The following is a 16,114-nucleotide window of genomic DNA, read 5'->3' on the forward strand; positions in this document are numbered from 1 at the left end:
TGTGCTATTTCAAGCAGATCTGAGGTTATGTACCTGGGCCCAGAAGGTAACAGGTCCCATTGGTGTAGGTAGGGGAGAGCGGGGTAATGTGGGACTTGTGTCCCACTTTACCCCAGCTACGGGGTAAAGTGGTCCACTTACTTTTTCCACTTTAAAACTACCATAACAACAAATGTTGTAATAGTTAAAATCCCGACAGCTAGATTAATCCCGACAGCTAGATTGACATCCACTAATATCGGACTAGTAACAGAATCATGGGGTTTGGTCAATTAAGCACATTGACCAAATTGATTATTATGATTCATGTGATCTCTTGCACACCTTAGCTTACCTGCAAATTGTTTCTTTGTCCAATTGGCAGGGACAGGGATATTGTTTTTCTCTGCTTATTCTAATGCCAGTTCACGGCTCTTAACTGGAGCAAGGCCATGGAACTGGTCAGCTAGTTGTTTCAAGTGTTTGGCAAGCTCCTCCTCCATCTCATCTGTGAATATTCTCTTTACCTCAGCTACTGCACCCCAGGCTACTGATTTTACTTTCCCTTTCTCTTTTTTCTTTATGAATCTTTTGAGGGTTGTCTTATCAATATTTCTATCCCTTCCAGCTTTTCTTAAGGACTACTTTCCTTGCATGACCTCAGCGGCTGCACTCTCCATCTCTGCGAGGGGTGTTTGGCTCCAGGTTGTCTTCCTGGTGTATAGTTTCATGGCATGATGGCTTTTCTACAATGTTTATGCCATTAAAAATAAAACATATATAATGTAATATAACACTAAAATGTGTTTAAGACTAAACTTAACTTGTGCTTCATGGTGGGGTAAAGTGAGACAGTGTGTCTCACTTTAGTCTGTTTGTACATATTCACCTGGGATATCTCATGTTCTGGTGACTTTAACCCCTTCCTGTTTACAATGCACAAATCAAGCCTTAGAAACACATTTGGTGTCTTGCTAACAAGTCAACATGTACTTTTTATATCCCCATCTGTTTTGGTAAAAGACACTGGTGCAGTATATGATTATTTAATCGTGGTGCCTGATGTCCTAACAGTGAAAATATATATACCACCCAATTTTGGAAGATCATTTTTGTTTTATGGACCCAGCATCAACCAGAAATGTGATATTTTGCCTGCTACCTGTAGAGTTATTTCAGGTAAAACTTCAGATTCACATGCTTTTTGTCATGTTACATTTTTTTTAGTAATATTTGTACGTGTATGTGGTGTTGGGGGTGCGTTCACATCCGCCGCTGCCGCAAGCCATGCCTCATCCACTGTGCAGTCTCTGGGATACATGAAAAAAAAAATCCAGTTGATTCCCTTTTCAACCTTGTTCTGTTACAGTCTCTCGCACAGTTGTCAGGGTCTTCTGGTGGCAACATTCAGCGGTTTTCTTTGAAGACTTTAATCAATCTGACCACCTTTTCAGCAGGCTGTTCTCATGTCCACATGTCCGCGATGCACAGCATCTGTTCTCCAGTCTTAGCGCATGTCTGTCTCTAGCCATTCTCCTAATACTCCGCCCCATTTTAGTTTCATGCTGTGGAGCAAGAGACTTCTGGTTTCTCTCAAAGTCTGCCTTTACTGTTGTACACTTTGGGCCAGTACTTCAACAACAGCAGGCCCTCCTTGTGTTGCTATGTCTAGCAGTTCACTGGAAATTCAACGCATCTCCTCTGGTGTCAAGGCTCTGTAGACATACGTCACTGCATCGGCGTCTGCTCTTGGATTAGGCACCTTAATCATTGGGAGATTGTGGACGTTCCATGCTGTTGTTCTTGTGGATATGGGACTGATTCTGTCTGACGAGAGACTGTCTTATGCCGCGATTGCTGCAGCAGCCTCACCCTGCTTCTGGTGATATGGGGTAGGAGCGGATGCTGCGCCTGATGTGGTGCGTCCTGTTGAGGCAGACTGTCCTTGGATGTCTCGGTATGAGAGAGCAGGCTGTTGGTTCAGGTGGCTTTGATGAGTGGCTGAGGCAGGGAGGATATCCAGTTCTTTCTGTGAATGTGAGAGCTGAGGACATTCATTAGTTTCCCATACCCTCCTTCTTGCGCCCCTGCTCACTTCTTTGTTATGTGTTTCTTTTCCTTTTTCTGATTCACACATCATCAATGCTTTCGGATTTATTTTAGTTTTACCCTTCATTTTGTCATATTTTCCCAATTCATCTTGTAGCGCCTGTATTCGATTTATACTCAAACTACCGTTCTCAGGAAATGCAAACTTTCCTATCCACACCAGAAGCTGTTTACAGGAGTCAGCACCATATTTCTCACACATCATTTTTGCACATTAGATCACACACTTCAGTAAAAGGTTTGCTATTAAGTCTCCCAATTTCGATAAATTCGCAGTCACTCACTTACCAGCAAACAGAGATTAGATGAATGACATTATTCATTTATTCCTTTAACAATGGGTCGTCACCCCTAAGTAGTGTCACTCTACCTCAGACCTCACCCGGTGGTCTTCAATACTGTATCCTCCGTTGGAAAACAAATTTAGATGCCGTATCAAACTGTCTTCATTCCAAGATCTCACAAGCTGCCTCTTCTCACCCTGGGAGTCGATTACAAACTTGCCCTTGCCATGCACTGTGATGTTTGATGCAGTTTGTTAGACCAGCCGCTAGAGGACAGCAGTGTACAGGTTTTAATCGTGCACAGATGAGGCGTGACTCGGGTGATTATTGGATAAAAGGTCTTTCCTTTTTAAGCTTCTCTTAAATGAGTTTCAAAATGAAAGTAAATATTACCAACAAAATGAACAATAACACTGCACAACATGTCAAGTCTTTTGTGTGAATCTCAGTGGTGGAACTATTGTCACTTTTGCAACTATTTCAACTAATTCTGTGACTACAGCTGCCAATAAATGGAGCTTTTTGATTCCTTTTGGAAACATCTTGGCAACAAATACAGTCTTTAAGAAAATTAAACATCGAGCGCGGAGATGAGGAACTCCTCCAACCTAAGACACTGATTTCTTCAATATTAGTTATTTCCTCCATTGTTATGTTAAACTCTATTATCTGCTCATCAATGGGCCTGGGAAAGGTTAACCCCCGCCCCAAAAAACAACTCCATATTATTAGTATGCCTCTAATATTGCATGTAAATATTTTTATTACAGTGCTAGTCTCAATGATAGCACAATAATAGCTGAGGGTGGTTGTTGTCCTAAATCTGTATTCACTTTTAACTCCATAACAACTGTGATATTTTTGAGCCCATAAAATCAATGCAAGCTAATTTTTTGTCAGCCCTATGACTTCAATATTGATGTCTTTTCATTAATAAATAAGGCCCACTAAACATGCTTGTCATGTCAGTAGGATTCTTAGGATATCCTGACATAAAAGGTAAAAAAATTGTTAAAGAACCTAAGTTCAATCAGGAGAGACTTGGTTTTCAATGAGTTTATTTTTTACAGTGCACAGAGAATGCGAATATTTATAGTCTTTGGCATTTTAGACCCCTGTGTGATGTCATCAGGATTAGAAGGGGGTGGAGCAGAGCGTCGTACAGGAATGTACGTCAGCTGCCACCTTAGTCCGTGATCGGTTGTCTTCGGGATCCGGAAGAGGTGATGAATGTTCTTCTCGGGACTGTAGGAGATTGGGGTGGAGGAGGGGTTGTGAGAGTCGCTGCATTGACACTGCTGAGGAAGAGAAGAGAAGGGATTTTTAAAGTTTGACAGCTGCTGTGTGACTGGCTGAAGGAAACCGCGCGGGCCTGATTGGATGTTTGGGAACGCCCACGATCAGCTGACAGCATGCAGGTTAAGCCCTCCTGTGGGCGTTCCCGATATTTAGGACCGCCCGCAGTCAGCTGATCTGTATGGGGTTTTAAGTCTTCCTTATTGAACTAACGCTGAGCTCCATTAGTACAAGTGATATCCACAAAAGCAGCTGACATGAAATCAAAGTGAGAGGAGTGGAAAAGAGGCTTATAGTGAACATTGAGTCACTGCTACCATCTACTGGTGCAATCGGTAGGGTGGGTGAAGAGGACAATTTGAGCTTGACACTCAGTTTGTAAAGCTTTTCTGATCATAGAAATACAGATGTTTCTTTGTTGTAGGAACGCTAAACTGTCCTCAGGGGTGGCACTGGAACTAGCCTTGGACATGACTTTGTCTCTGTTGGCAGTGGAAACTGTATCTGGTAATACAAGAAACACTAAAAGGCTGGGTTAAGTTTTCCAATCTCTTGGCTGGATTAGAAATGGAGAATATTCTTGAAAATGTATGATAAAGGGAAGTCGCTCTTTATAAGAGTGCTCAATGCTGCAAGTTTCACCATTGCTAACGCAGTACCTGTTTTAATCCTGTTTGGAATGGGCTGTGTACTTGGTCTGTTCCTCGTCATTAGTGAGTCCTCCTCAAACATTATCCTTTTACTTTTTAATGTTTGGGTGCTGGATGGCTTGTGCATAGCTTTTTATAAGCAATCTATGGGGCAGAGAGAAGTAAAAAAAAAACAGTGTGTTCATCCTACCTGGTTTATCTGCAATGAATATTTGATAGCTATTGTTTTTCATGAAATGAAACTGAATGGTCTGAAATGGTGGAATGGTTTGTGAATAATGAAAAATTATCAAATAATAATAATTGAAATTGAACATACTGTGTATGCATTAATTCGACACTGCCGTTCCCTAGGACAATAAGAACACACATACAAAGTGTGAAGTTGATAAGATGAATGGTTTGTGAGATATACATTCCACATTCAGACAGACAGGCAGACGTTTGTAGAATTAGAAGGTAGATAATAATGTCATTAACTTCAATTTCATATATATAGTTGTTGGTAGTCATTAAATTGTATGTGTTTGTGTATTTCTTTTATCTTTCAGGAATTATCTGGTCACACTTCATTTTTAATTAAAAATGGGAAGACCAAAAGAGAGTAACATGGGCAACAGCCTGAGATGCTGTGTATGTGCTCAAGTCTTGCCTCCATGCCGTTCTTTCGACGATTTCTACAAAGCTACTGTCATTGGCCAATACGTTTATGTCTACAATGGAGGCGCATACTACAGACAAGTCGGTTACGATAATCAATACAAATGCCAACATTGTTTTTATAAGCCAATCAGAGATGAGGAACAAAGGCAGAGAGAGGAGCAGAGGAGGAGAGAAGAGGAGAGACAGAGAGAGGAGCATAGAAAAGAAGAGGAGAGAAAGAGAGAGCATGAAAGACAAGAAGAGGAGAGAAAGAGACATGCTCAAGAGGCTGAAAAGAGGAGACAAGAAGAGCTGAATCAAAGGCTTGAGGAATCACAAAGGCAAGCGGAAGAGCATGAAGAGAGCACCATGAAAGAGGATCTTGTGACCAAGCGACACGTTCTAATAAGCCATCTGGATGAGTTTGATGTAAAGAACGAATCTGATTATGATGATCTTCTGGAAACTCTTTCATCAAAATGCAACATCCCAGTTTCAGTCCTCAGTCTGGTTCAGCTTAGTCCTGACCAGCTAGGCAGGATCCTATCAGTCCTGGACAAACTCCTGTTTGATGAATGGATCAGTGCTCCTCCATCTCTGAGCACTCTGCAGCATGCCCAGGTGTTAATCACAGAGCTGTGTGCCCTGTCCCTGGAGATATCTGAGGGAGTTTCCCTGAAGGCCATCGCCAATCATGTGCAGTCCCTGGTGAGCCACATCAGCCAATCAACATGCAATGTCTCTGAGAGTTTCCTGCTAACTCAAGCCCTGTACCTGAACCTGATGCACTTCTTCACTGACCCTGGCAGCTGTGATGCAGCTCTCATAGCTAAACAATGGGCTGAGCAGGACCTCACAGCTGAAGATCTCTTTCTTATAGAATTCTTGGGCACGCTCACAACATCACTACAGAGTGCAGTTGGAAGAGCCACCACGTTCATTTTGAAGATGGAGATCCTCTGCTTGGAGCTTCTCCTATCCACACTCAAACATCTAAATGGCAAGAAGAGACATGTAGGATGCATTGAAATACTCCTCAGAATTGTGCAAACAAACAAATGGACACCAACTGAGGCAGTGACTCTGCTCAAAGTGCTGTCAGAGAAATATAAAGAGGATGCTCCCATCACTGAAGTGCTCACATTAGTACAAGTGTATGACCTATCACCAGAGTGGACAGATGACTCCGGACACTCCGTCGCCCAAGCTCTGGACGTCCTTGGCCCTGAGAGATTCCTACTTGACTTCTGTAAGACTCTCAGAAAACAAGATGAGAGCAGTCTAGATTCAGCTCTAGCAGAATTACAAACACTCAATAACTTAGATGATTCTGTTGTCACCATGATGAAAAACTTTACAAACAGTGTCCTAAAATATTCAGAAAAAGCCCCAAAAGGTGAAACCTTTTATGAGAGAATCCTTCAAAAGTGGAAACCTGAATACAAATGAAATCCAAAACTCACTCTCTCAGCTGTGCAAAGCAGTGTCTGACACCAAAGGCTGGTGGCCAACAGTGCTGCAGATGCTGAGGTGGTGTATGCTGGTGCTGACTGAGAAGACCGAAACACAAGGATTGGTTGGTGTGAAGTTGGACCCATGTGTCACAGCCATGTTTGCAGCCACAAAAGTCCTCATGGGAAAGAAAGTGGACATTGTGTTGAGCTCTAACATTCACTCACTCAATCAAACTAAAGAGTGGTCTGACTTCTACAAGCACCTGGGGATTTCACTCAACACAAACTTGAGGAAAGATAATACATCATTGATGGATGTCTATGAAGCCGACATTGTGTATGGTACAATGGATGACTTTGTGTCTGATTACCTTCAATGTGGCTTGAAGGGAATGGAAGCAGGGAGACCTCTCCTTAGTCGAGGATTTCTCATTGAAGACAGATGCCTCAGTGCTTCCTATAATCTGGAACTCTCAGTGCTCAAGGAAAATGATGCGTTAGTCTTTGCATCAGAGACTCTCCAAAGCCTTATGGGTATTTTTTACAGTGAGGAGATGGAACTGAGAGACAAATTTATCGCGTCTCTTTTTCAGGTCCTCCATTCTAACCTTAACAAACGCACAGACAAAGACAGTAAAGTCATAGCCATTTCACAAAAATGCACTGGAAAAGATTTGCCTTCCAATAAGGTCTACATCCTGTCCATTCTTGAGAAACTCCTCCATGAGTTTAGTGGAGAAACGGAATGTGAGAAACAAGGGGCATCCCTGGTTGGCAACTTGTGTTTGGAGATTCTTTTTTCCCATGCAGGGCAATTCCAGATGGTGTCAAATCTTACAGCACAAAAAAGATGGTCACCAGAGGAGGTTATAGCCCTCCTTGTAACATTAACTGACCACCATCAAGATAAAGACTGTATTTCTATTATGAAGATTTTACATTTGATAGAAACATACCAAGTTTCTTCTAGGTGGACAGATGAGAAGAATCAGTCTCTCCTTGAGCTCTTGAGTATCCTTGATACTAAGAAAGTGATGCAGCATTTGGAAAGAGGCTTTGAAGAGGAGGAAATAAAAAGCCTTGAGTGTCTCTTTGATCAAATACGGCAGATGAAAAACATTGAGGAAAAAACCCTGGAGAAGTCTTATTCTATAGTAAAGTGGGTTCAAAACATGATTAAATCTGGTGAAATAAAAAAACACACTAATATAAAGCAGGCTAAGAAGCTGAGTCATAGCACAAACACGGAAGACTTGCAGGAGATCCTAGCAGTCTTATGCAATGCTGTACACGTGTGCAATGCTGAAGAAAAGTGGTGGCCCAGAGCCACTCAGTTGACAAGCTGGTGCTTCTTGGCCTTGTCTGACACTGGAAAGCTTCTGGAGATGGGAACTGGAGAGGGCAAGTCATGTGTCATAGCAATGTTTGCAGCGCTGCGTGTACTCCGGGGCGAAAAGGTTGATGTGGTGTCCAGCTCATCGGTTTTATGTCAAAGAGATGCAGAAGAATGGAACCACTTCTACAAGTACTTTGACATCACGGCTGACACAAACACAAACAAGACTAAAGATGAGGATAGAAAAAAATGCTACCAGAAGGACGTGGTCTATGGAACAATTGAAACCTTTGCTGCAGATCACCTTCGCCAGATATTTGAGATGAAGGATGTGAGAACAGATCGCAGCTATCAGTGTATCATCATCGATGAAGTGGACTCACTGCTGTTGGATCAGGGAGTGCAGCTTACATATCTCTCCAGCCCCATGGTCTCCATGCAGCACCTGAATGTTATCCTGGCCATGATCTGGGGCCATGCCAGCCAGTATGGCTTCTTGTCCACAGGACATATCACATTCGTACAGGGTCCCCCTTCTTCATTCTACAAGAGCATATTTGACTCAATTGACATGGATGGAATAGATGACCCCATGGACGTTTTACATATTGCTGAAGAGTCAGGGATTGTGCCTATGGGATTTACAGAGGAAATGTACAATAGCGAAAAAGACAAACTTCTCAGGAAACTTAAAACTGTGAGTCAGGATGACGTGATTGATTTTTTCCAAAAGATTGAGCAGTATGTCCCCTATGGTTTCACTGTGTACACGTTAGATGATAATGGATTGCTCTCTCTTAGAAAGTCCACCCCGTACAACAACCCAGACTTTCCAGAGCTTACATTTCTTGTTTTGGATGATGGCTTGTGTTCTGCTCTCTATGATTCTGAGGAAGTTCTCGCCAATCCCATCACAGAATTCATCTTAGAAAAGATTCAGTACACTCCATGCACAAACAATACAGGGAAAATCAGCATCCCTGGATTCTTGAAAAATCTGATCGAGAGTAAATTGCCAGTTTGGGTTCAGAATGCCTTTCTGGCAAAGAGACTGAGGCAAGGACGAGAGTATGTTGTGGAAAATGACTGTGTTTGTCCGGTTGACTACAGATCCACGGGTATCGTGGAATTAAATAAGAAATGGGGTGATGGCCTGCAGCAGTTTGTTGAGATCAAACACCAAATCAAAATGAGCACGATTTCAACAGTGACAAACTTTATCTCTAACCTTTCCTTTTTTGAAAAATACGATGGGAAAATATATGGGACCACAGGGACACTGGGGAGTGAAACCGACATGCTGTTTTTGCAGGATCTATATCCCAATCTCTCAGCCTGTAAAATGCCAACTTTCAACCGGAGGAAATTATTTGAGGTCAAGGGCAATCTGGAGACTTCAGCTGATGAGTGGAAATCTAAAATTTCCCATGTGGTTATGGATCAAGTTTGCCCAAATTCATACAGAGAGGGGAGAGCAGCCTTGGTAATCTGTGAAACTATTACCAAAGCCAAAGAGCTCTATGAAACGTTAAAAAGTGTCATCCCAGGTCAAATCATTCTCTACAGCCGGAGTGACAAAGACAGTTTGACCAAAATAGATAAGAAACTGGATCCTGGGGATGTCATTGTTGCCACAAACCTGGCTGGACGTGGCACCGACATCAAAGTGTCTAACAAGGTGAACAAAAATGGAGGATTATTTGTGGTCCTCTCCTTCCTCTCTGAGAACACAAGAGTGGAACTTCAGGCATTTGGCCGAACTGCACGTAAGGGTAAACCTGGATCTGCACAGATAATCATGACCACTGATCATGTACAGGAGTCCCTCAAGACAGTGTCTTCTCTGGAGGAGGCAAAGGAAACAAGGAATAGACTTGCAGCAAAAAGGACAAATGACATGACGGCTGATGTAACTGAGATGAAACTGCGGGAGGACCTTTTCGCAGAATACTGCAAGACCCTCCAGGGAATTTACAGGAACACAGATGGAAATGAGCGAAGAGTTGTTGTTGCCATCATGAATGAGTTCTGGGGAATTTGGTTGCAAACTAAATCAGATGAAATTGACAACTTAAAAAGACATGAATTGGAAAAGAGCTTGGAAGCTGATTTGTCCCTGGCACAAAGTCAGTCTGAAAGTCAGACTTCACCATGCTCCAGCATTTACCACTACATCAAGTTTGGGAATCTCGCACTGGGCGAAAAAAAATGGGATGACAGCATGAAGCTATTTGAAAAAGCAATGGGACAAGATGAAGTTTGGGCAGCCATAGCTTTTTACAATCATGCATACTGCTCTATAAAACAGCAGAAGGAAGATTACCTTACTACGGCCAGCAATGATCTCAAGAAAGCACAGGAGTATCTGAAGTACCTCAGTGAGGAATGCTTGGTCTGCCTGCAGTTTGTAAAAATGGCCTCTGTTGAATTAAAAAGCAGTGAACAACCAACCAGCCTTGAGAAACAGTTAACAACCAGGTGCAACTTGTTCAACTACTTTGATGAAAACATTAGTGAGGCTATTGAGAAGCTGAAGGATATAAAAGACAAAGGGAGGGATGCAACAACCAATAAATCACCCATGTTCTCCCTGGTGTCAAGCACAGATGAAGATCTCCAAATAGAGGCCTACAATCTGTACAGTAAAGGTCTGGAATATGTGTTTTCCGTGGAAGAGCAGCCTCGGTTCCCATGGGAAGCTTTCCTGGTGTTCTGTCTCGGAATTCTGCAGATTGTTGGAGGGGCACTGCTCACTGCCTTTACGTTTGGAACATTAGCTCAAGTCGGCATGGGGCTGATTGTTGAAGGAATATCAGACTGCATCACTGGCGTTGAGTCCATGATTACAGGAGAATTCAGTTGGCAATCATGGGCTATAGGAAAAGCAATATCTATTGGTATTTCTCTCATTGGGTTTGGGGTTGGAAAGCTGATTTCAAAGGGCTTCAAAGCTGCTAAAATGTTGGTCAAGGGACTAGGAAAAAAACTTAAGTCATTACCAAAGTTTTTCTCCAAACAGGTTAAAGAAGGCCTTAGTGTTGTGACAAAGACAAACATGAAGAATGCAGTGAAACAAACAGCAAAGAAAATGGCAGAAGAAATCATTAGCTATGCATTTGGGAAGGCAGAAGATGCTGCATTGCAAGAAATACTAAAAGGCATTAAGAATGAGATGACAAAGGGTATTGCAAATGATGTAAAAACCAACATGGAAAAGGATCCTTTGGCTGGATTGGTAGACTCTATTTTGCTCTCTCACCTTGAGGATAAAATACAAATGTCTGATCTCCTGCAGGATAAGAACAGAAAGAGCAAACTTCTAGGTATTTTCAAGCAGATAAGCAAAACAGCCTTACAGCCATTCTACGCTGACCTCGATTGGCAGAACAAGCTGAACTCATCCATCACTAAGGTGATTGACAGTGCAGCATCAGAGACCAAAGGCAAAACACTTGTAGTTCTGAAAGTCATTCAAGGCATTCACATGGCCTCACTGGAAGCAGAAGCTACCTGTGCAGTCTCCCGGCTTTCAAGCCAGTTTTTCTCCAACCTTCACAAAGAGCTGAATACATTTAAAGAGAAAAACCAATTGACAGAGAAAGTGAAACGAAATTATCTGTCTGCTTCAGAAATGAAGATCCTGGAAGACTTCAAGCAGGATTTAGTCAACGAAACCAGTGCTTTATTAGCAGATGCTTTGGTAGAAGTGTTCCACCAAAAGTTCTCCAGTCACTTTGTTTCAAAGGCCGTAGGCCAAGTGAATAATACCATTAGGGGTTATGTAAGAACTGGCTTGAAGAGTGAAAAAACAGAGGACAAACTCATGGCTGGACAAAACAACAGATACATCTCATACATGTCAGTAGACATGAATTCAAAACGTAAACAGGACAGAGAGTCTGGTAAACGCTCAGAGTCTCATGCTGAAAAGATCAAGGACTCCTCGACAGCCACTACTATTCTTGATATCAGAGTGCTATCAGAAACCACTGGCACTAAGGTTGTCATCCTAACACAAGACAGCCATGGCAAGCTTACCAAAATGCAGGAGCTGAGCCCAAGCACCAAATCTGCCAGTCAAACGGTGACACTGATTTACAACCCAAAGAGTTCACAACACCCAGACGGCCATTATGATGTGTCCATCGATAATAAGACGGTGAGAGTATCCACCAAAGAAAAGAGCAGCCTGTTTCATGCTTTGGCACAAGGCTTGAAACCAAAGGCCACCAAAGAAGAGATTGCTTTGGAAGCAGGCCGCCTCCGATCTTTGGAGGCCGACACTCTAGTGAAACACTCAGATCGATGGGAGCCTTTCCTCAAGTACAAAGAGAGGACGGATGAAATCAGAGGAGGAGACTGGTATATGGCAAAGGAAGCTGGACTAAAAGAGACAGTAAAAGAAAACAAAAAGGTGATCAAGGATGGAAAAGTGAAAAAGTACAACTACTGGGTAAAAAATGTAAACAGCAAGCCAAGCACTGGACATTTCATCAAAGCAGCTCACCAACCACCAGTGGGTAGTATAACGCAAGCTGGAGAATTGAATCAGAATAGCAAATTAGCCAAAGCCATGCTTGAAGTGGTAACAAAGTCAACTGCTGATGTGGAAAATTACAAAGGCCTTGGACTTCCAACTATTTATGTGCCAACAAAGATACAACATGAGTTTCCCAGTACAACAACAAAACAATTCAGGGAACTATTGGCTCGCACAATCAGCCAGGATAATGTTGTGAGTGCCCTAAAACTGACCATTCTAGGTGCACTTCCCAGATTCAAGTTCAATAGTGCCAAGAACTACAGAGACTTTAAGAACAACCGAGTGAGTAAAACCAGGCTTGCCATTTTCGAAAATAACTTTGAGCAACATTCTAAAGATTTGGTCAACAAGTGGTTCAACCATCTTCAAGACAAGGGTGTCATGTCAAAGGCTGATCTTGACACCCTTACTGCATGGATCAACAACAAGGTCTACGAGAATCAGACTGACCCACACAGGAAGCAAGTCTCCAACCTCCTCTAATGCAAAGGTAATATGATATTTAATGTAGAGTGTTTGATAAGAGAGTGTGGTTGGATGGTAAATGTAAAAGTGGCACGTGTTCACAGAGCAGCTTTGCATCCCATGCTGTAGCCATACCTGATCAGATCATACATTTTAACATAACTTTTTCTTCCTCTTGTCTCAACCTGATCCTTATTCCATATCTTTAATGATCCGTCTTCTGTCTCCCCCCACTAATCTTTATTTGTGTCGGTGAGAACCAAAACACAATGTGACGGGCTTACACATGAGCCTACACAACTCCTTGAATTTGTTTCAGTGATCAAATTCCAAACAAAGAAGCCAAAGAACACAGTGGAAGAATTCCTGGTCAGGATTATTCATCTCAAAAAGATCTTGTTTCTTGCTCCTCATTTCTCCTACAAAGCAAAGTTCAGGGGAAAAAAATGTGATGATTTATTTCCCATGAGAAATATTATGGATAATCTTTTGTAGCAAATGTTCCTATATTTCTTGTCTATTTACTAAAATGTGGAAAAAACCTGACAAAGATTCCACTCTGGCACAAAGTGGCATTAATGTGAAAGTTTTACCTTGTTTTTGTTTATTCACTATAACGTCCACACAAGAGATGACTTACTGTGAATGGTCTATTATGGTAAGCAGTTCATCTAACTGAAAAATGTACTTGTGTTCCTTTTACAGTGGTATATTGACACCTGACAATATGGCTGGCAAAGAAGTCAGGAAAACTATAGAGGTCTACATACCTGTCATGACGTCCGTGAAGACACCTGTCGGTATTCATTTTATGGATGTTTTTATGGAGGTTTGGTAAATTTATATTGCTTGGGATTTAAAGCTATATCTTGTCATACATTGTAATTTAGTATTCACATGACAATGTACGAGTTGTAACTTGCTATATAACCCAAAGATTAGAGCAAGCAAATCTTATCCTATGTATTTCACATGTGTTTTAGATGTTTTAAAGTTAGTCTGAAAAAGTAAAATATTTTTGTCTGCCATTGGTTATTCTGATCGCTACAACAATCATACATGCCATCAAGAAATCTAGATTTGTAATCAGAGAAATCCTAAACTGTTCTGCGATGGGATAAGTGTATTTCAGGCTCAGTTGTGTTTTTTTCTTATATCACATTTAAAATGGGATGTTCTAGCCTTTTAACTTTGATTGTATTAACTTTAAAATGATATAACAGACTTTGTTGCTTTCTGTAGTAACCACATGGTTGATACAAGCTAAAAAGGAATTTTCTCTTTATTTTATTTGTATGTGTTAATTTTGGGGTTTGGGTGAAGGTGTGGTGTGGGTGTGGGTGAGGTGTTTGGTTGTTGAACTATAAGTATCTATGTTCAGATACATGGTATATATACACTGTCTGACATTTATCACTGAACTTCCTGTGCAAGTATATTTGAGATTTATAGGGTACTGTATACCTGACATTCTAATCCCAACCCTTAATCTGCACTGTCTATTCCTTTATAGAGTGTTCCGTTCTATATTCCTTGGCTATTCATTGCTGTGTGAAAATCTAAAAATAAATCAAATTATCAAAAACATATGTATTGGTGTTTATTTCATCAAGGTTCCATCTGTACAGCAACTTAAGGCAACCTGAAATAAAATGACCTGTCTTATAGAATTCCAAATATAGTCATGTGCATTATACATACCATGAAAAATGACTGTACTACAAACCCATGATATGGCTGATAATAAATAAAACATTACCCATGATAGAACTGTAACACAATCAAATAAAATGAGGTTCAAAAATACAATGCAACACTTTAAATCAGGGGTCTTCAACGTTTTTCAGCCCAAGGACCCCCAAATGGTGGAAAGATGGAGCGGGGACCCCTACTATATATATATTGTATAAAATTGTGATTTATATTAAACTGGGCCTAGTGCCATCTATAAACATAGCTACCCTGTTATGTGCATTCAGTACTAAGCTACTCAAATATTACACAGGTTCATATGTTCATGTTTTTAATTTAAACATGTGCAAGGTATAGGGTGGCCATGCCATTGCCATTTATAAACATATACATCTTGCATACAACACTGAGCTATTAAAGTAATTCACAGATTCATGTTTTTATTTTAAACATGCATGTAGAAGAGAGAGTGAATCCTCAAGCCATCTGTGGATGGCACACATACTCCCACATTAGTGAGATGTCGGACCCTGATGGATAGCAAACAACTTATCTAACCTTGGATGGATGGATGTTGTCAGGCAGAGGGTCAAATAAGCCTCACAATATGTTGGATGCATGTTAATGTGTATTTAAAGACATTTAAATTTGTGGGAAAAAAATTGGTTCGAAAATAAATAGAAAATTATAACAAATTAAAAAAAAATTCTAATCAACCAAAGAATTTGCGACCCCGCTGCAGTACCTCCGCGGATCCCCTGTTGAAGATCTCTGCTTTAAATGTTTAAGCACAACGCATCTAAGATTGTTGAAGGTACAGTTGGTCAACATTGGAGTCAATTTAAAACAACCCTGTGTGTCCCTCTACAGAGGCCTTGTGCTTATCTGTGAGACACAAGCTGATCAGCCATTCCTCAATGACCTGAAAAATAAGAAGCCTCTACACTGGACCCAATTGTGGACTCCAGATGGCAGTAGAGGACATGAAATAATACAGCGTCAGTCCCTTCATTCACTTATCTATCCCAGCAGCAGAGAAGATAGAAGTTAAGAGGAACACAGGTTTAGAGTTTTAAGACATTTTTCTGAAACAATTATAAAAGTGTTTCAAACTATCTGATAATTCCCTTGAGTTTGTTGAGCTGACAGCTAATACATGGAAAGTTGACCAGAATGCTATGTTGCCAATGCACTGAAATCACAGCTGTGGGAACATTCATTCAACCATCCGCCCATACTGCTCTCTGAGCCTATGGGTCACAGAGAGACCTTCCCTTCATCCTTTGGTGTGGTGGTGAGATGTGGACCCCCAGGCAGATTGTTTGAGGAAAGATCTGCATGTGTGTTTGTATGTGTCTGTCTCATCCATTCCCTCTTCCACCCTCCCAAGTGGGTAATCAATTAAATGCTTCCCAGCCACCACCATCCCCCTGTTGCTGCCCCTCCAAGCCGTCCATTGAGTCAGCAGATCCCTGTGAGCAGATGCAGGCCTACGGATATGACCCAGTGTGGATGGTTTGCATTTTCCCGGGGGGGGGGGGGGGTAAGGTGTAGGTTGACTCAGCGCACACACAGAGTAAATATATTTACATCTCTGTATGGGCTGAACAACTTGGGGAAGCCTCTAAAGTTGAGTAAGTTGACTCAGATATTGTTGCTCTACC

The 16,114-nt window shown here is 41.5% G+C and overlaps 1 protein-coding gene across 3 annotated transcripts in view; it reads left to right on the top strand.

Moving 5' to 3' along the window:
* The window catches only part of LOC128437680 (uncharacterized), a 57,560-nt gene extending 43,213 nt beyond the window's left edge, over nucleotides 1-14,347 (top strand). For all 3 annotated transcript variants that reach the window (XM_053419852.1, XM_053419851.1, XM_053419850.1), the window contains exons 3-4: nucleotides 4,870-12,783; nucleotides 13,464-14,347. In XM_053419852.1, coding sequence (XP_053275827.1) covers nucleotides 6,369-12,776 — 6,408 coding nt within the window. In that variant the 5' untranslated portion in view covers nucleotides 4,870-6,368 and the 3' untranslated portion in view covers nucleotides 12,777-12,783; nucleotides 13,464-14,347. The remainder of the gene's footprint in view (nucleotides 1-4,869; nucleotides 12,784-13,463) is intronic.
* Nucleotides 14,348-16,114: the final 1,767 nt, after the last annotated feature.

This window comes from Pleuronectes platessa, chromosome 4 (genome assembly GCF_947347685.1).
Source record: "Pleuronectes platessa chromosome 4, fPlePla1.1, whole genome shotgun sequence".
NCBI lineage: Eukaryota > Metazoa > Chordata > Actinopteri > Pleuronectiformes > Pleuronectidae > Pleuronectes > Pleuronectes platessa.